This window comes from Oncorhynchus tshawytscha, linkage group LG13, assembly GCF_018296145.1.
Source record: "Oncorhynchus tshawytscha isolate Ot180627B linkage group LG13, Otsh_v2.0, whole genome shotgun sequence".
In the NCBI taxonomy this organism is placed as follows: domain Eukaryota; kingdom Metazoa; phylum Chordata; class Actinopteri; order Salmoniformes; family Salmonidae; genus Oncorhynchus; species Oncorhynchus tshawytscha.
The window spans coordinates 34,069,364-34,089,380 of NC_056441.1; the positions used below are offsets into that span (position 1 = coordinate 34,069,364).

At 45.6% G+C, this 20,017-nt stretch overlaps 1 protein-coding gene across 4 annotated transcripts in view; it reads left to right on the top strand.

Moving 5' to 3' along the window:
• Window positions 1-19,804, top strand: part of LOC112264750 (semaphorin-6D) — a 101,944-nt gene extending 82,140 nt beyond the window's left edge. For 3 of the 4 annotated variants that reach the window (XM_024441548.2, XM_024441547.2, XM_024441550.2), the window contains 9 exons: window positions 93-310; window positions 2,679-2,810; window positions 2,980-3,135; window positions 4,478-4,651; window positions 5,279-5,419; window positions 6,621-6,698; window positions 9,996-10,054; window positions 10,726-10,779; window positions 18,225-19,804. In XM_024441548.2, coding sequence (XP_024297316.1) covers window positions 93-310; window positions 2,679-2,810; window positions 2,980-3,135; window positions 4,478-4,651; window positions 5,279-5,419; window positions 6,621-6,698; window positions 9,996-10,054; window positions 10,726-10,779; window positions 18,225-19,552 — 2,340 coding nt within the window. In that variant the 3' untranslated portion in view covers window positions 19,553-19,804. The remainder of the gene's footprint in view (window positions 1-92; window positions 311-2,678; window positions 2,811-2,979; window positions 3,136-4,477; window positions 4,652-5,278; window positions 5,420-6,620; window positions 6,699-9,995; window positions 10,055-10,725; window positions 10,780-18,224) is intronic. The other variant, XM_024441551.2, reaches the window with a different exon arrangement.
• The last annotated feature ends 213 nt before the right edge of the window (window positions 19,805-20,017 follow it).

Sequence of the window (20,017 nt, forward strand, 5' to 3'; positions counted from 1 at the left end):
AAGTCCCATGTCTCAGGGGGTCAGGAGAAGAGCGCCAAGGATAGTAAAGCACTATTCTGTGATATTTCATTATTTTCTGGTTTGGCTCCAAGGTGGTGTTCTCTCGTGTGGCGCGGGTGTGTAAGAACGACAACGGCGGCTCTCCTCGGGTGCTGGAGCGCTACTGGACCTCCTTCCTGAAGGCGCGGCTCAACTGCTCGGTGCCCGGCGACTCCTTCTTCTACTTCGACGTGCTGCAGTCACTCACCAACGTGCTGCAGATCAACCAGCGCCCCGCAGTGGTTGGAGTGTTCACTACGCAAGCTAACAGGTTAGCCTAGCGGTCAAGAAAGTAGTGGTGAATGAATGTTAAATGACTGGGCACTAGTGCATCAAAGCCAATATCCATACGTTTCCTATACCCCTTTCATACAGACAGAATTCCTACTATTTTACTATGGATTCTCCTTTTTACCTGCTATTTTGTATATCTGAAAGGGGTCGTGGGGTAAAAAAAAAACATGGACAATTAAAACCCACCTAAAGATCAAGTAATGTAACCAAAATACAGGTATCGGGTCTGTGTGATTTGTTCTCTACTTTATTAAAGGTAAATTCGTTAACACTTCCATTGTTCAACACCTCCCTAATTTGAAATGCAAAAACAGCCCCCATGTACGGCTGGGCGAAATGGCCTAAAAATAATTGTTACCACTTAACAGCGATTCACAATATACAAAATGTTTTCTCTAAATAGGCTTGCACAATTAAAGGTCATTAAACAGCATTTCAAACAGTCAGGAATAATCTAATGAATTCAGGGTTTAAGAAAGTATACCTAAGCTAAATCAAATCCTTCCACAAGCATGAGACCCATTTAACAATTTAATTATTTTCTCAAAATAGTTTAACCTGCTTTTCTTTGCAATAATCACTGATCTGGCTTTCAATTAGTCCTAGAAAATACCTTTTTTTTGTTACAAATTTTACCAGAAATATGCACGTCCACTCATAGTGACGAACTTCTTGTAGCAGGCATTATAGAAAATGAACACAGGTCTCATAAACAATCTCTCAAGCACAAGCCCACATGCTAGCGAGTAGCCAGCTAATCTTTATATTTCAAATCTAGCCAACTTGGATCTATTTGCTTGCTAACAAGGTAGAACAATTGAACTGTTATGAATGCACCCTCCTGTCCAGCTGTTTGAATGACGTAGCCTGTTCACTTTCAGATTTGAAATCAAGTTGCCTACCTGGATAAGACGAGGCTTATTTCACAGAATGAGAACGAGTTTCCAATTCCTTATATAAACGTGTCTCTTTATGCTCATTGCACAATTATAAATTGCACATTTAAAAAAACACAGACTAGAAAGCTAGCACATAACAGTATGTGGCTAAAATGCTGCTATGCCGCGCACAACAAACGTTTTCCACAATACGTTTTCCACAATCATGTTCATTGATACTCTCGTTTTCGTAGGGTCTACTCTGTTTCACATGTTGGGAGCTGAGAGCTAAAAAGGTTCAGTTCTCCCAGAGTGGCGCAGCGGCCTGAGGCACTGCATCACAGTGTTGAGGCGTCACTACAAGCCTGGGGTTCGATCCCAGGCTGTGTCACAGCAGGCCGTGACCGGGAGTCCCGTATGGTGGCGCACCTTTGGCCCAGCGAGGGTTTGGCAGGGGTGCTTTCCTTGGCTCATCGTGCCTGCAAGCTGACTTCAGTCGATCAGTTGAACAGTGTTTCCTCCGACACATTGGTGCGGCAGGCTTCTAGGCATTAAGAAGCAGCGTGGCTTGGCGAGTCATGTTTCGGGAGGACGCGTGACTTGAACTTTGCCTCTCCCGAGGCCGTTGGGGAGATTGGAAGGGAGTTGGAAATCCCGAAATTGGGGAGAAAAAAATCTCAAAAATCAAGGTTCACTTCTCGTCTATTACAGTAAAATGATGTCTAATAGTTTTGGTGTCCATATGACCGATTCTGTTGGACCAAACCTCAAATGTAAATAGCGAGTTTAAACTGCATGCTGTCAGAGAGGAAGAAGATACTCTGTCTTTTGTTGTACTGGAAGTGGCAGGGGCTTGGTGTCTGTGCGAGTGGGATGGTGCACAGTGCACACAGCACAGAAGGAGCGAGACCAAAGACCGAACGCTCATAAAAACAAGAAAACCTAGATTCTTGCGATACAGGCATTTGGAATTTTATGTATAGCCCAGCCCTACCCCCATGGTTTAACTACACCCCCCCACCTTCACAATTTGCCAGTTACCCACTATGTATAAAAGAGAGATACATGCAAGAAAGTAGTAAATGAGGGGCTGTTCGAAAGTGGGCCATATAAACATTGCCTTATACAGTATATTTTAGAGAATATACCACATCTTCTATCTGAAATGGGTATTCCACTGCAAGAATATGCAACACCACTAAAACTGGAAAAACAGTGTGATATTCACTCACACTGGACCTCCTTCCTCGCAGCCCAGGAACATTTTAGTTTTACCACAGAAACGTCTTGATATTGATTTTTAATTATACACAGAGCTGTACTCACCAGATACAAATCATGTCGCTTTTTTTCACCTTGTTTGACCAGCCAACCATGTTTCAACAAACCTTTTCGACAGCTCAGTCCCGCGAGGCTCTTTTTATTTATTTTTTTGAACACGCTCTTTGCGTCTCCCTCCCTCGTCAGTATCCCTGGCTCAGCAGTGTGTGCCTTCTACATGGACGACATAGAGAAGGCCTTCAATGGGAAGTTTAAGGAGCAGAAGACCAGTGACTCAGCCTGGACCCCGGTACCGGAGGAACAGGTGCCTAAGCCCAGGTATGAGACTGTCCTGAAGGGGCACTAGAATACATATGACCAGGCATGACAACAAACCTATGAGTTGGCTATACAGCACCAACAGATCTGGGACCAGCTAGCACAGTACACACCCGTGATTTGTTTAAATAAGACTTGCCAAATGTAATTTCTCTATTCTCTGCTTTAGGCCTGGTTCCTGTGCCGGTGATGGCCCGGCCTCGGCCTACAAGTCATCCATCAACTTCCCCGACGACACGCTAACCTTCATCAAGTCTTACCCGCTGATGGACGAGGCGGTGCCCTCCGTCAACGACCGGCCCTGCTTCACCCGCACCACCAGCAGGTACAGTAGGGCAGTACCAAACAATATAACCACTTCTCTTTGTGTGGACAAATGGAAACATAGACAAATATACAATAATGCAATGTAATATAACATTTGATCAAATTTAACATATATCAGTATTTCAGTGCAACCATAAATCTAATTAGTCTAAGAATGACACTTTACTCAAACCATATAACTGAAGTTCTCACTCAGGAACAAAAACCCAGAAATTGCCTCAGCCTAGCTACTGCTAGTGTATTTGACCAGAGACTGTGGCTTCATCCACAAAGTTTGACATTTAATGGCGGTGCAGAGGTGACATGAGCTGCTTGTGTCTGTCTGCCGTACCCCCTGGGTGACCCGCCTGCTGCTTCTCACTGCAGGAAGCTGATGTGATACTCTGGTAAATGACAACAAAAGTCAGGGGTGCATGGGGAACGTGTTATCTCACACTGCTCCCAAATCTAGAGACGAAACATCCTGGTGAAATGTCCCGAAGTCCTAGTGAAGTCATGGAAATATTGGGAGATAAAATGGGGTTTAAATCATAAGATATTCTCATCGAGTGTGTTGCGTTCACGAACCCGAGGAAATAACATATTTTATAGCATAGTTGATGTTAATAAACTGAACATGACATACAGTGGCTATGCTTCAGTCTTCAGCAGCCAGTTGAGATGACTGGTGTTAGATATGCACGTGCAAACACACAAAGATAAGAACCTGCACATTCTGGAAGCAATCATGGTTCATTTACAAAACCTTCCTTGACAGCTGTTCTCCTGCTAGGCAACCAACAGTAACCATTCGGGAAAGTGCCAAATTTCACCCAGAAAGTAGCCTAAAGCAGAAGTGAAATTTCAACGCAGCTGCAGTCTAGCACTTCTGTTACCCCATTTGAGTGTGCTCTCCACTCCATCTTTTGGTGCACAGAAAATGTCAGAATCACGTGGGTTAAAATCAGGAAAGCACAAAGGGTTGAAAAACCATATCCAACTGAAAGTCTCCCGAGTGGCCCAGCATCTCAGTGCTGGAGGCGTCACTACAGACACCCTGGGTCGAATCCAGACTCTATCACAACCGGCCGTGATTGGGAGTCCCATAGAGCGGCGCACAATTGGCCCAGCGCTGGCTGGTTTTGGCCCGGGTAGGCCGACATTGTACATAAGAATTTGTTCTTAACTAACTTGCCAAGTTAAATAAATAAAAATTCAAAATAATTTATAACCCTATGTTGATTCGTATCGCCATGCCAGTCATGGCGGTGCACTTGTTCTGAATGACTGACACATTATGGCTGACTAGTTACCGTTGCCGGCCGTACAATCAGCGCTAACTGTGTTTTTCCCTTCTCCAGGTACAAGCTGACTCAGATTGCGGTGGACACATCTGCCGGGCCGTCTAAGGACCGCACTGTAGTCTTTCTGGGCTCTGAGGATGGCAGGGTCCTGAAGGTGTTGTCCAGCACTCATCCTAACGCCTCCTTTGGCTCCCAACTCTTGGAGGACATTGATGTCTATAACCCCTCTAAGTCAGTACAGAACCTCTATAAGTCAGTCTATAACGGGTTTAGTAAAAGCAAAAGTCGGTAATGGAATGAAAACCTGACTGTTATATAAGAACCTGTGTCTAATTTCAGCCGGGAACATCTCCAAATGAATTAGTCTATACCTGATTTAAAGGAATATGGTATAAATACTGACCACGGCATCATAATGACGCAAAAAGCATAATAGGATGCAAAACAGTGAAAGTCCTATTTCTTGAAAACTTGATTTCTGACATGCAAAGATTTGGGGGACTATACTAACAGTGGACTAATGAAACAAATACCAAAGTTTTTGAGCGGAGTATTCCTTTGAAGCTTGTAACCTACATTATTATGGTATTACCCCTACCAAATAATCAAAATATTAACTAAGGTAGTTCACACGCAGAGTAATTGCATTTTCCACACTATATTGGGTGTTCAAATGGTATATAAACTTACTAAATGAACATTTATTACAGAGATAGAAATGGGAGCCCCGGAGGCTAAAGGCGACCTGTGACTAATGAATAGTACTGTGTTTCACGTGTCTGTGGTTCTAACTCTAATCCATTAGTATGGCTGTGCTGTAAGGGTTCTCACGTGTCACATGACCATATTTTGCCACAGGTGCAACGTTCAGGGGCAGGAGGACAGGAGGATTCTGGGAATGGAGCTGGATAAGGAGCATCATGCCTTGTTCGTGGCCTTCACCAGCTGTGTCATCAGAGTACCACTCAGCCGCTGCACCGAGCACGGCGCCTGCAAAAAGTGAGTTACAACAAGGCAGAGATGATTGTGCAAGAGTGCAAAGGGGAGGATATGCAGTATTGTTAGGATTTAGTACCGCTTTTACACTGCTCAAAATGGTTTGCTCTGTGTTATAACAAATACTTAGTCTCTGGATACCAAGCTCATTAGATGTCAATTTGTGGTCAAGTGATTTCAGTATAAACAAATATTTATATTTGTTCTAGTCATTTTGCCAATTAATGGCACAAGAAGAGTACAGGGAAGGCATGAGGAAATGACCAAATTCTCCAAATGTGTTTGGCACAGAGAGCATATTTTGGCAAACAACCAAAACATTGAAAAGGGCGGCTTAATTGCCCATATAATCAATATTTAAACAGCCTGTAAATGTTGGGGGAAATGTTTGCGATATCATTAGCACAGAATACCACATCAAGAATATCAGTATAGTTGACTGATCCTCCCATTGGAATAATTCAACATTTAAACACCCAACAAAAAAACAAATGTCCTCCTTTGTAGTCTGTCACACACACACACACTTGCACGTGCATGCACACAAACACAGTAGGTCAGCCCACAATGATGCCGTGTGCATCATCTCCTACTGGCGGGATGGGAGGGAGGCAGAGGATCATGGAAACAGAGAACTGAGTGACAAGTGAGAGACCCAAAGAAGACAACCCTCTCTCCTCCTCCCATAGGCAAGTGAAAGACAGACCCTCCCCTCTCCCTTCTTCCTCCTGAGAGCTCTCCCTCAGTCGCCGTGGCCCTGGCTGTCAGTGTGTCACCACGGCTGGGGGAGAGAGACTGAGGACACCTGTCACTAAGATGACTGGCTTCACCCCTCCAGGCGGCCCGTAATGACACGGCACACACAAATATTTAGAAACCGATGCACACACCTGTCCTCTAAGGTCTGTCACGGGCAGACTTGTCATCTTGGAGAAAGAGCTAAAACACACACTGACACTGTCAGACACAATCGCCTCTCCCAAGTTCACACGCAGGCCAGCCAGTCTCGCTCTGCAGAGCACCAGCTGGGGAATAGCCCCAACAGAATACGCTCCACTAGACCGCAGCAGTATCCTTGGCTCAAGTGTGTGTGTGTGGCGTGTCACTGTGTCAAAGTAGACACAGTCAGGCGCCCATCGCCTGCACGCCAAGGAGCGATATCATACAGGGATTTTAACCGCCTCTTGCCTCGTCATTTTTCTAGGAGTTGTCTGTCATCCCGCGACCCATACTGCATCTGGCTCCGGACTGGGAGCTGTGCCAACATGGCGCCAGGGTTCAAGTAAGTGTCACTTTCCTTCCTGTCGGGCTGAAAGCCGTCAATCTGAAAGGTAATAAAGGTTTGAGAGTGTGATCGTATATCTATCATCGGTATTGGGCCCCATAAAAGGAGAGGAGATTAGAGAGTAGAAGATATGAGGGAAATAAATCTCAAACCCTGTGGAAGTCATATTAAAGAAGAATGTATTGAGTGAGTGACATCATTGTACTGCAGATAAGGGCTGCTCTTCAAAGATGCATTTTCTTGCGCTAGTCAGTTTCTTTATACCAGCAAGTTATACACTCTGGTGCACTGTATGCTAATATGCATTCATTTGTTTCATTATATCTGCTGGCCTTGGGCCAGTTTCCACTTGTGCAATGCACTTTAAGTGAAAGGAATGCTCAACCGCTTGAGCCACAATGGCTTGAGTTCATTGATTTATTTATGAGCTGACAGATACTGCAATCGTCAGGAATAAAACATGTTTTCACCCCGGACCTCCTGAAAATGAAAATAGTCTCTCTAATTATCTGGAACATAAGAAATGACTGAACAACTGATGGGTTGCCATCGATCAGTGAACCGAAGAGGGGTCATTTGGCACTGTGACTCATAATCGTTGATCTCCAGTGCTATCGAAAAAGCTGCTGTGTAAAAGGGCGATTATGGTGATTCACTTGGCCATGCCACCAGTTAACCTTTTTCCACAACCCCACCCATTCCCTAGCAGTGATCCTGGTTTCTGTCCTGACCTAGTGCCATCGCACCCGATTTCAACTAATCAAACAAATTGCCAACACTTTGTTTCGCTGATATGAGATGATCCCCTTAAATATCCCAGTGTAGATTTTTCTTGTTTGTTTGTTACTTGGTCAGTAAAAAGTGAAGATTTTAGATGTGTGGGACCGAGTAGAAGAGCGGAAAGCAGTCTGCCTGGTTTGACTGCTGAAGAATTGAGTTTCGACATGGCACTTCCAGGGTTGGCGGTTTAGCGCATTTTGTCATGTTGTGTCCGCAGTAAAAGCCTAGATTGAATCTTTTAAATGCTGAAAAAAGGTAATTTAGCTTTCTTAAATGTCGTAGTGCACCAACATGAATTAAATACCACACACTGTAATCTAATATTGGGATTTGTGGGAAAACGTTTCATGACATTCCTCATTCCAGCAGCACAGGAATTGGCGGTTTAAGATGAGGTTTCATCAAACTTGAGACTATTGCAAGTTCCATGAAGTTCCACTCAAAAGTATCGATCACAATTTTGGATAGAGAGTTGGAGTTCAGTGGGACGAGGAAAGTTTTCAGGGTTCTGGAAACACCTCATCCAGGACACTGTGGTTCCGCCACTTCCCTAAGATGAGCAGCAGATGGGCCTTGTTGTCGTGGCAGCGAGTCAGTGGTTTCCCTGGAGACTAATTGGGTTGATCCAGAGGTGAATGTGACAGCTGCTTTGGCAGACCAGGCCGTCTTTGCAAAACGCTCCAAAGAGCTCCCAAGTGAGGCAACCCTGGAAAAAACTAAATGGAGCGGAAGTCGGTCCTGAAGGAACTCTGCAGCCTGGCCCGCCACGGTTTAAAATATGTTGCTTGTTCTCCTAAACTTAAACTTCTATTTAGGCCAACTCCAAAACTGAATCCTCTGTATTTGGTTGTGAGTGGGTGTCCCTACCTGTGACGGTTTTATATGTTTTATTGGCAAACATTTGTATAAATATCCAGTGGTGGAAAAAGTACCCAATTGTCATACTTGAGTAAAAGTAAAGATATGCGTTGATAGAAAATAACTTGAGTAAAAGTGAAAGTCAACCAGTAAAACAGTACTTGAGTAAAAGTATTTGGTTTTAAATGTACTTAAGTATCAAAAGTAAATGTAATTGATCAAAGTATGGATGACCAGGGATGTTCTCTTGATGAGTGCATGAATTGGACCATTTTCCTGTCCTGCTAAGCATTCAAAATTTAGCGAGTACTTTTGGGTGTCAGGGAAAATGAATGGAGTAAAAAGTACATTATTTTCTTTAGGAATGTAATGAAGTAAAAGTTTAAAAAAATAAAAATAATCAAGTACAGATACCAAAAACACGACTTAAGTCGTACTTGAAAGTATTTTTACTTAAGTACTTTACACCACTGTAAATATCTACTTATATCACTGTGTCTGTATGCATCTCTGGTAGGTCGTTGTTTGCATGTATGCGTTGTCAGTCTTTTTTTCTGAGAATTTGCATCTATTCATATGTATGTCTCCTAGTCCCTTGCCCTCCTTCATTACAAGTAAATAGAGCTTTAAAGTGTCAGCGAGGGAAATGAATAGCGCTCTCTCGCTCACGCATCCCACACTTTTTTTGAGAATGGATACATAGAGAGCGAGTGAACGAGAGCGAGAGAGGAGGGGGAAAAGCAAAAACAAACAAATGAACACAAAGCAAGGACTCCGCAGCTCCGAGATGGAAAGGGCTGGAGGGTGAATGAGAATGTGTGCCCGTTGGTGTCAGAAGTAGGATCCAACCTAATCCTATTCATTCCCCTTCCCATAATGGACACTTGTGTGCTGCCTTCAAACCGCACATTCCATTAGCTTCCAGCCACTCTAAATGTATCTGGTTGTGTGTGGACCTTTTCTCTCATTCACAAGCACGCTAAATCTATCGATGGCTATCAGTGCAAGCGGCATGCACTGATTGAAAAATCCTAATGAGAATGAACAACCGGTGGGCAGGAGGGGAGAGTGGCCCCAAATACAGCGCTTAATAGTTCAAACCCGCACTCGTGTGTTTCACATCCCTCAAAAGTGTGCTGGAATATGCACAGGCAAGACACTGTGTCTGGCTACATATTTTGTTTGAATAGGGTCTGGATTATGACCTTGGCTTTAGTCATAGCTGCCTTTTTTCTCCTGACTGATGCAGGCTGTCCTTGCCAAATGAGGCCCGGCGACATCTGCTCCCCCTGTCACCTGATAGGAAGAGTTATTGTCATCTGACCTTTATCAGTCGTGGCGCTGGCTTCTAATTGGACAGCAAAAATGGATGTTCTCTCCGTTTGTGCCATTCTCCTGATTCACCCACCTTGTCTGTGGATGGTGAAGTCATAGGCATATGCAGGATGTCTCTCTGACACAGTGTACGGGCTACAGAAATTCTTCTCTCCTCCACGACTGGCAGGTCGGGCAAGTTCTCTGTGTCAGGATGGCGCTAAATGGGCTTCCAGCCTGGAGTGAATGACACGGGTCCCAATTACAGTTGGATAGGTGGCAGCAAACAGGAAAACAGGTGATGAGCCTCCATTTTTACTCTCTCTCTCTCTCTCTCCCCAGGGCTGGCTTTGACCAGGACATCGAGGGAGACCACTCACTGTACCCTGAAAACTGCCACGGTGAGCTATCATCAACGTCCCCATGGCAACAGGCCACTCACCTAAACATTAGCCCTGTAAGAAGAGGGTCTATTCCTTCATGGAAGAATGGGTTTCACAGGCTTCCATGGTGTTATATCAAATACCTCCTCCCCTTTTGTTATGGATTTAATTGATGATGTGGCAATTGAATTTGCTACCTGTCAATCTGGCAGCTAACATTGAAGTGGTACAGTATCAAATCAAATTGTATTTGTCACATGCCCCGAATTCAATAGGTGTAGACCTTACAGTGAAATGCTTACTTACAAGCCCTTAACCAACAATGCAGTTAAGAAAATACCTACAAATATATATATTTTTTAAGTATGTTCTTAGATACACACGGAAGTTCTATCAACAAGGCTACATACTGCAGACACATTTACATGCTACACTGCATGTTTATACAAGGCAGACTAAAAGTACAAGAATATTAAGAGAAAAGTACGGTAGGGGAGAAAATGGCACATCTAAAAATGATTTTATGACACTTGAATCCACAACTGGGTCCCAATTTGGAACCTACTACTTGTATTTCACGTCACGCCGCCGGGAAAACCCCATTTATTTTCTTATGTCTTTGTGGAGCGGTATGTAATTCACTCCGTCTTTTCTCTCTCCATATTAATGCTTTGTTTTGCTCCCATCAGCAGATGTGCTGGCGACCACACGAAACCAGAACTCCGCGGCAGACTCGGCCTACGGTCAGTTTCCATTTCTCCCAGTCTCTCGCCCTTTCTTTCTCCCTGTGTTGCTTTCCAATTCGTTTTATTGTAGTATGACTGAGCATAAACACTTTGAATTAAGTGACATGCAATGAGTTTGCTATAACTATTGGCAATTAGTAGTTTCACACCATGACGATGTGAACGCTGACCCTTTTGCTTCTTGTATGTCTAATATCTTGAAAACTTGACTGCTGACATGCAAAACATTTTGGGACTGTATCAACAGTGGGACTAATGAAACAATTTTTTTTAAACAGTGTAAGTGTCTTTTCCCTTTAAAGGCTTCTCACTAGACGACTTGAAAATGAAAGAGTACCCCAAGCTTTTCCGTGTCTGTTAAACCTTTTGACTTAGAGACCATTATAGCTTTTTATTTGACTCAAAATTCAAAGTAATGTTTGATTGTTTGGTTCAGTTTGCTCCTTCACAGGGCTACAAACATTGCTCTAGTTCCACATCTTGTAGAGAAGATTAAACACGTGTTGCTGCTTCTGGAAATTGGAGGCTGAGGAGTAAGATCAGATACACTTTTTAAACCAAGAGCATCTCCTTGGGTAGCCGATAGATAATGTACTTTCAATCTCGCAATTCATAACTCGGCATGGCCCAAGTCAATAAACCCCTCTGGTAGGCCTAATATTACTTGAGCGTGGTAATTGTAATTCACAGAGCGAGCCTCACACCAGAGAAGACCCTTGTGATGTAATAGAAGCCCAGCCTTTGCCATTCACTGTGATTAACCCAAGGAGTGAACGACGCTATTAGAGGCTAATGGAGAGACTAGCCTCGGCTGCCAACAGGCACGTTGGGCTTTAACCTCCTGGCCCTGGCATGGCTCAGCCAAGCGTGAATGTCTGTCAGAGAAGTGATTTCTCGATTGGGGGAAGTCCAATTCTGACTGGAGTCTGTTTTTAAAAAATAATGCTATTTTGAGTGAACTTTGATTGGCCCCCAGGTGCAATCTGTGTATAAAATCATGGCGGTATCGCCTCATTAGCAGTCAATCCCATCATGCAGCAGCACACAGGGTTCAAGGTGGCCCTCCACGAGCACCGGGAACACAGTGAAGGTGGTTTTCAATCACTGAAACCCCCCAGAAACACTGGCAATGCCAAAGACCTTGAAACGGTCTTGATGGCTATGCAGAAAACGTCCTGACTCCAATGATGGACTAGGCGTAGGGAGCATGCCAAAGTTTAGCCAGGTAATGGTCAGAGTGACTGTTTGTCATTTCTGAATGCCTATGAAACAAATCAATTTAATGAAGGCAGTGCTTTACTGATCCTGGTTAAAACCAGAGGATGGAAATATGACATGAGAACTTACCACTGCACTTGGAATATATTATCTTTATCGTGGCTTTACATACAATGATTATTGATATATCCGTAAGCCAGTTAGGATGAACTTTGTCCATAAATCCTGCCCAATCTGACATATTAACTTTAATTCTAAAGTGGATACTTTATACATAATTTAGAGATACACCAATAGGACATAGGGAATGCAGTTGGTTATTGAACTGCAGCTCATATAGTAAATTACAGTGGCCTTGTGCCCATCTATGATTACTCCACAAAGCCTAAGTGGTCCGCAGTGTTCTAAGAGATTGGTCCTGCGGCTGTAGAACATTGGACAGACCTGTGTGGTGCCAGCTGGCTCGAACAATCCGGTCCAAAAATTGGCCTTGGTTTGTTCCGAAAGCTCTACAAGGTCTTTTAAAAGGAACAAGAGCCCCTTTCGAAAAAGGTCTTGCGGGCGAACGCTGTGCAAATGATCATAATTACCGGCAATTTATGACTTATTTGGCAGTAACTGATGCTATAGACCTTCCCTTTTAATACAAGGAAGATAACACAGAGACACTCCATTTGTAAGTGCCTCAACTCATTAAAAAACACTTTAGGAACTCGGCGGTGGGTCGTCAGCTCGGGTGGAGGTATGCAATTATGGGGCCGAGACGGAGCAGAAATCACATCAGATTGTCTCATTTGCATGCGTTATGGGGGACGTCCGCGTGGTATGCCGACCTCCTAATTACTTTTACGGCAGCTTAACGTATTTCCTATAGCCGTCCACGGTTTATCACCTTGTAACAGTATGCACCACGCGGCGCCGCGGCCCGGGCCGTATCATTAACAAATGTACACGACACGCACGTCTTCACCTAGTGGAAATCCTTGGCATAAAGAGAGTCTCATACTGTGGTAGGTGTAACGCCGTATTGAAACGCCTATGTGTAAATACATGAAGAGGCTGGGGAAACGATTGAATCGTCAGTTGGTATTGACGTTCAGATTGAGTCCGACAAAGGGAAGATTGGTCTTTTGAGACCGGGCTGAATATAATTTCTCTCACTACTGAGAACACCACCAAGAGTGAGTCACTGGAGCCGGTTATCATGCTCAGGTTTTCATGTATTCAGCTTCTCTTGGGGGTGCCTAGTGGCTTTACTTGTTGACGCAGTGATTTCCCAGGCACATTCATGCAGGAAACATCAATCCTGAAGGGAAGCGCTGTCATGTTAGGCTTGGCAGCATCCATTACAGCGGTGACGAGGGTGCTCCGCCTGAAACGAGCAAAACAAGATAATGAATTTATTGCCCGTTGAGCGACGTGTGCATATGGGAAAGCCAATGATTCCAGTGGTATCTGTCCTGGAGGCAAGGCGTTGTACAGGCCTAACAGCAATGTGTCATACTTGTACTGTACATTTAATGGTCGGAAGCAGAGAGTTTGAAACTCCCAAATTGAAATTTGCCGGACTGGTGGTGAATTCACTTTAATGATGGGGTGGGGAAGATTTTAACTGAAAATATTTTCCTTTCTTTGGCTGGTGAAAAGGTGTGCCTGACCTTTCACCTTTTATTTAACTAGGCAAGTCAGTTAGGAACAAATTCTTATTTACAATGACGGCCTACCACGGTCAAACCTGATCGACGCTGGGCCAATTGTGCGCCTCCCTATAGGACTCCCAATCACGGCCGGATGTGATACAGCCTGGATTCGAACTGGGGACTGTAGTGACGTCTCTTGCACTGAGATGCAGTGCCTTAGACCGCTGTGCCACTCGGGAGCCCGTACCATATAGATATGGTAATAAATACATTTTTTTTAATGGCAATGAATGACTAAAGCTTTTCATAATTCTGAGTAAAAGGCTTTACTGATCAGTGTTCGTAGAAGATTTATTAACTGTTAGACCTCTCACACAGTGACCAACCAGAAATTGAGCGAAGCCGTTTTTACCAAATATAAGCTGGTTTTGAAGCTGGTTGGATTATTTTAACCAATCACAAGCCTCTCCAGCATATATAATTTCACCTATTACTTAAACCTAACATTCCCATTGTCCTGGCTCAAGAGTGCTCAGGTTCAGAACGTACATGTGTGACTATAAACTCAAGCAGAAATACATTACCCAGCAACCTGAAGTGGAGCTCTGCTGAACTTAAAGACCTGCTGAAAATACCAGATGCTCCCCCATTCAATTGGATACGTGAAAATGCACCATTTTCTAGTTGTATAACTAGGAAACATATTATATTATGCAAACTGTTTGACAGCTCTGATTCTGTTTCCTGGCGGGCTCTAGTCATAATGCCTTTCCCCTCAACCACTAATCCCAAAAAGCCTTACATGTGTTAAGGTAACGTGCATATACACACTCATAATAGTACTATTCTGAGTGTTATCTGGATTTCAGTTACCGGAGCGTTCACTGGGCACTCCAATTCCACCACTAAGTGCTAAATGTTATATTCATCTGTCAGAATTATCTCTTATCTGTTCTGCTGTTAAATTACCATTTATGACCGAGAACAAAATGCACACAGTTCATTTTTTTTTGATTGGGATTTATACAAAATGGCCTACAAAAATACATATATGCAAGTAACTGCTAAAATGAAAGGAACACCAACAAAGTGTCTGAATATAATTTTGGGCCACCATGAGCCAGATCTGCTTCAATGCACCTTGATATAGATTCTACAGTGTCTGGAACTCTATTGGAGGGATGCGACACCCTTCTTCCACAAGAAATTCCATCATTTGGTGTGTTGCCGTCTCGGGCGCCGCTCCAGAATCTCCTATAAACGTTCAATTGGGTTGAGATCTGGTGACTGAGACTGCCATGGCATATGGTTTACATTTGTCTTTATGCTCATTAAACCATTCAGTGATCACTCGTGCACTGTAGATGGAGGGGGGCATTGTCATCCTATAGCCATGACAGACAAAATAATGGACTGCCCAGCATTTTTATACATGACCCTAAGCATGATGGGATGTCGATTGCTTAACTAACTCACAAACCACTCTTTTGTAGAAGCATCTGCTTTCAATATACTTTGCATCCCTCTTACCCATTATTTTGGCCGTTGCCTATATCTACCAGAGGACGTTTGTTCAGAATATCACCTCAAGGCAGGGTAGAGTTTCTGATGCTTGTTTTGCTCACCGGCAGTTCCGTAATCCTTCAAAAGACACATCCTGCCAAGTCCTGAGGCCTGGTCTAGCCTCCATTGGCACTAAGCAGAGAAATCTGGATACCTCACACTCCCAGCAGATATCCATATGGTCCTGTTCATTGAAGCCAAATAAAGAGGCACGATCACACCCTTTTATTAGCACGGGCTATAATGCTTACACTGCGCCGTATCGTGTCAAAATGACGCCAAGATGAATGCTTCGTCAACATCTCATTATCTGTCTTCACGTACAGTAGCATTGCTGTCCTGCCAACAGAAGTAGCACTGCTGTGAAGTATCAAACAGTCCCATTTTGATTGGCTGATATATTAACCGGTCTGTGCTTGACATTGCCAGAAGTGTCATGGAAAGTTATCAAATGTATTTATAAAGCCCTCAGCAGATGTCACAAAGTGCTATTCAGAAACCCAGACTAAAACCCCAAACAGCAAGCAATGCAGGTGTAGAAAGGCTAAATAAAGTGCAGGTTACTTGGGACTGTGTATCTATCAGACTTGACTAATGGCCAAGACCATTTGGTCGCTGAATGAAACGAGAGACAACAGTGTGTGCGTGCGTCACACTCTCTTAGGCCAAAGGTAACAGGGTTTCTAATATTGGTCAGCAGTTTGTGACCTTTTTTAAGCAACACTATCAATGGACAGTGTGTGCTGCAACAAAGGCAACATCAACAAACCTTGTCTCACGCCGCGCGAATGCCACTGCATCGGCCTGTGAGTAGAATCTAATGCCAGTGCTGGAGTCCCTGTACCTACCGACGTACTCAGACCCTGAATATTCCTTTCTCTGTTCTTGCCCCTGTCATAAAATGTCTTTGATTGTGCGATAGCTTGGTGTCTAATTGAAGTCATTTGTACTCTATGACAAACGGAAGATGTTGTTATACAGTATATTGACTTTTCTTTGTTGTCAAACGATAGCTGGAGCATATCCAAGCCAATCAATTTTCCGTGTCATAACTGTTTACTGGAGTTGTTAGATACCTCACACATTCAACACTGTTTTGACAACAACAGAAGCCATGACTCTCTAAGCAGATCCCTACGTTTTAACCCTTGAATGCTACTCTAAAGTTGGTTGGCAGGCCTTGCCAGCATATCGCTCGGTGCACGGGATCTCAAACCGGTGCTGAAATCCGAGGCTTATCATGCATTTGGTTCCCATTAGAGGCGAGGAATCCTCTGAGAACATCACTCTTTCTGGAAATATGTGACCTACATATGAGTCTATATGAGAACCACACGGGAAGGGCTTTGCTCGACGGGGCTTTCGAGAGAAAGACATTCGTTTTGGTTGAGTCTAATTACCATATCTGTCTCTCTCTCGCCCTGCCCTATTTTTAACTTTGGAGGGAAAAAAAAGAGACAACGATGAGATGAAAGTCAGAGTGTTGGTGCTCACCAGGGGGAGATGCTATTAGTGGTGGGCGGGATGTGTGTGTTCTGTTTCAGTATCCTTTTGCATAAAGGATGTCATTATTGTGTATTCTTCTACCTCCAACTTTTAGTTCTAGAAATCTGTTCTGATTGCAAGACCACGGGGCCAAGTGCTGTTTCACTCTTCACACTTTAACAATTACTCCCAAGATATCAACATCTTATGAAACTATATACATGGTAGCCTTTGTAATGAAAAATGTGATTTATTTTATTTTTTTCCCAGGAAGTGACAAGCGATGCTTTCTTTTAGTTACCCCGGTCCAGCATGCTCATCCACTCTTCCTGATCCCTCTGTTAGACCTTCATGAGTTACCCCGGTCCAGCATGCTCAACCACTCTTCCTGATCCCTCTGTTAGACCTTCATGAGTTACCCCGGTCTAGCATGCTCATCCACTCTTCCTGATCCCTCTGTTAGACCTTCATGAGTTACCCCGGTCTAGCATGCTCATCCACTCTTCCTGATCCCTCTGTTAGACCTTCATGAGTTACCCCGGTCCAGCATGCTCATCCACTCTTCCTGATCCCTCTGTTAGACCTTCATGAGTTACCCCGGTCCAGCATGCTCATCCACTCTTCCTGATCCCTCTGTTAGACCTTCATGAGTTACCCCGGTCCAGCATGCTCATCCACTCTTCCTGATCCCTCTGTTAGACCTTCATGAGTTACCCCGGTCCAGCATGCTCATCCACTCTTCCTGATCCCTCTGTTAGACCTTCATGAGTTACCCCGGTCCAGCATGCTCAACCACTCTTCCTGATCCCTCTGTTAGACCTTCATGACATTTTAATGGAGCTCCCCAGAGGACATAGACACCATTATCTCTGCTGGGCTAAACCCAACCCCAGCTGCTGCTCTGCTGGATAGGCTCGGGCACCATTCTCATTTAGCCTCGCCATAACCGGGCTGCAAATCCGTGGCTGCAGCGTGCCTGTTCGAGCCCCGATAAGCTTCTGGATATCGGGAGTGTTGATCTTGGCCAGTGCGAGGAGCCAGGTGCACCTGCAGTGAAGTATGAACTCAAATCAACTCTGCAGAGGGGGAGAAAAAAACATGGCTTTCCTCCCAGGGTCCTCCTAAGCTTTGTGTGCTCTGTGTTTAGAGTCTGGGCTGATTTGGGTGTTTGTTATGATGAACGAGTAGACTGTCTGGAGGCTTCTCTGTTGTGGCCTCCTGAGACAGTGGCAGCAGAGTGCTTGGCAGGATAGCTCTCTGTGTTTGATGGAGGGAAGAATGAATGACTTGGGGGGCTGGATTCAATCCGTATTGCGGAAGTATAGCCTAAGATGCTCGATTTGAAATTTTAAAAGCAATGTTTCCGTTTTTGCAGACACTGCAATGTTTCCGTTGTTACAGCCACAATGTGGCGGGGGGGGAGAATGTGAAAGCCTTTTGATGTCATGACAGGACCTGACAAGGAAGTTTTTTTTTTCGTACGGGCTAAGTCATGACGTATTTTTCTTTCTTTTGTTCTTGCTTTTTCTCCTTTAGGTGTCCGAAGGCTCCCTGACATGGAGAAGTCCAGCCCCAGCGTCCACTATACCCTCCTGATCGCCTGCGTTCTGGTGGCCTTCTTCCTCGGCGCCATCCTCTCCGGCTTCTTGGTGTCATGCTACTGCAGTCACAACGCCCGCCGTGCCCACCGGCTTGGCAAGGACCCTGAGGCATCCATCCACCCCGCCCTCTCGTTGCGCAGCCTGGCCAAGCTAAACGGCCTGCTGGACGGCCAGCCCAAAGAGGAGAAGCTGGACGTGTCCACGCCCAAGATGTACAGCTCCTTCATTCCCAGTGGGAAGGAGCACACTCCAGAGAGGCACGGGATGTCCCTGGGAGACCCGGACCTTAACCTCTCCCAAGGGGAGAACCTCTCGGGCCTGCCCACCCCAGACTCCACCCCGGAGCTGCCCATCAAGAACATGAAGGCCTTCCGGAACCAGTGGGAGAGGAACCAGAACTGCAACAACGCCAAGGAGTCCAAGGCACCCCCCGGCACTGGCTTCAGCCTGGGTTCGTCCAGGTCCGTCACCCAGCAGGTGTTCCCCTTCTCTCACAGCCTGACCAACGGCCAAGCCCTGGGGCACCTGCCTGAGGAGAGGAAGATCCCCAACGATGAGCGTGCGCAGGGGGCTTTGGCCTCCCACTCCTGCTGCCCGCAGACGGTGGTGGACGTGGCGGCCCTGGACGAGCTCCTCAAGCACATCTACGAGGTCAGCGCCTCGGGCAGCCGCAGCATCACTGTGCTGACCTCACCGTGTGCCCCCCTACCGGGTAGCTCCAGTTCCAGCCATAACCACAGCAGCTTCAGATCCCAGCCCCAGATCCCCGAGACTGAGTCAGCCATGTACTACAGCTCCTCCACCCTGCCCAGGGACAGTCTGACCCGCCGCCTGGACGTGCCCCCGGACGCCGCCGCCGCCACCTCGGCAGGCGCCACCCCACTGCAGCAGCAGTCCATCCCCGAGCGAAGCGCAGTGACTCGCCACCACTCCCAGAGGCACTTAATGATCAAGATGGGCAACGGAGGGGCCGTCCCGCGCCAACACAGTTTCAGACAGGACGGGGGTGGGCCACCGCCCCACCAACTGCTCACCCGGATGAACTCGTCAGGTGGTGGTGGGGGAGGGGTCGGCTGTGAGGTCCACCAGCCGCTCATCCCCAGTGCCTGCCTGACACGGCAGCACAGCTACAGCGAACCACCCCACCTTCACCGCGCAGCCATCGTACGCCGCACGGCCTCCCTCAAGCCCCAAGTGCCCCCCAAGCCCCTCTTCCTGCCTGCCACTTCGCCCGTAAATGAGCAAGGCAAGTACAACTACTGAGCGCTAAGGAGTCGGACCTAGAGGCTCCGAAATGACAGGCGATGTAACCGCGCTCCTCTGAGTTAGGGAAAGTGGAGCTCAAAGGGGGCAACTACTGGGACTGACACACCTTTTGGCGAGACGCCCGAGAATAGCCTCCACACCTGATGTCTTTGTACCATATTGGTATTATTGCAATGCTCCTTGATCACAGAAGGGTGATGGATTCACAGAATATAGAAAATGTGGTGGTATTATTTTGAGGGGGGGGGGGGCGGTTCTATACCCTTCAGTAAGGCCAAAGAATACATTAACAGGAGCCCCAGAACTCAATGTAAAGGACTGATTGCAAGTCGACCACCGACGCTATGGACAATGCCTGTTCTAGCTTGGACCCAAGCCCTCAACCTAAGAGAGCACCTCACGACACGAACGAACACCCTGCCTGTAATATGTGTATACTGTATGTGTGTGTGTACAGGCATA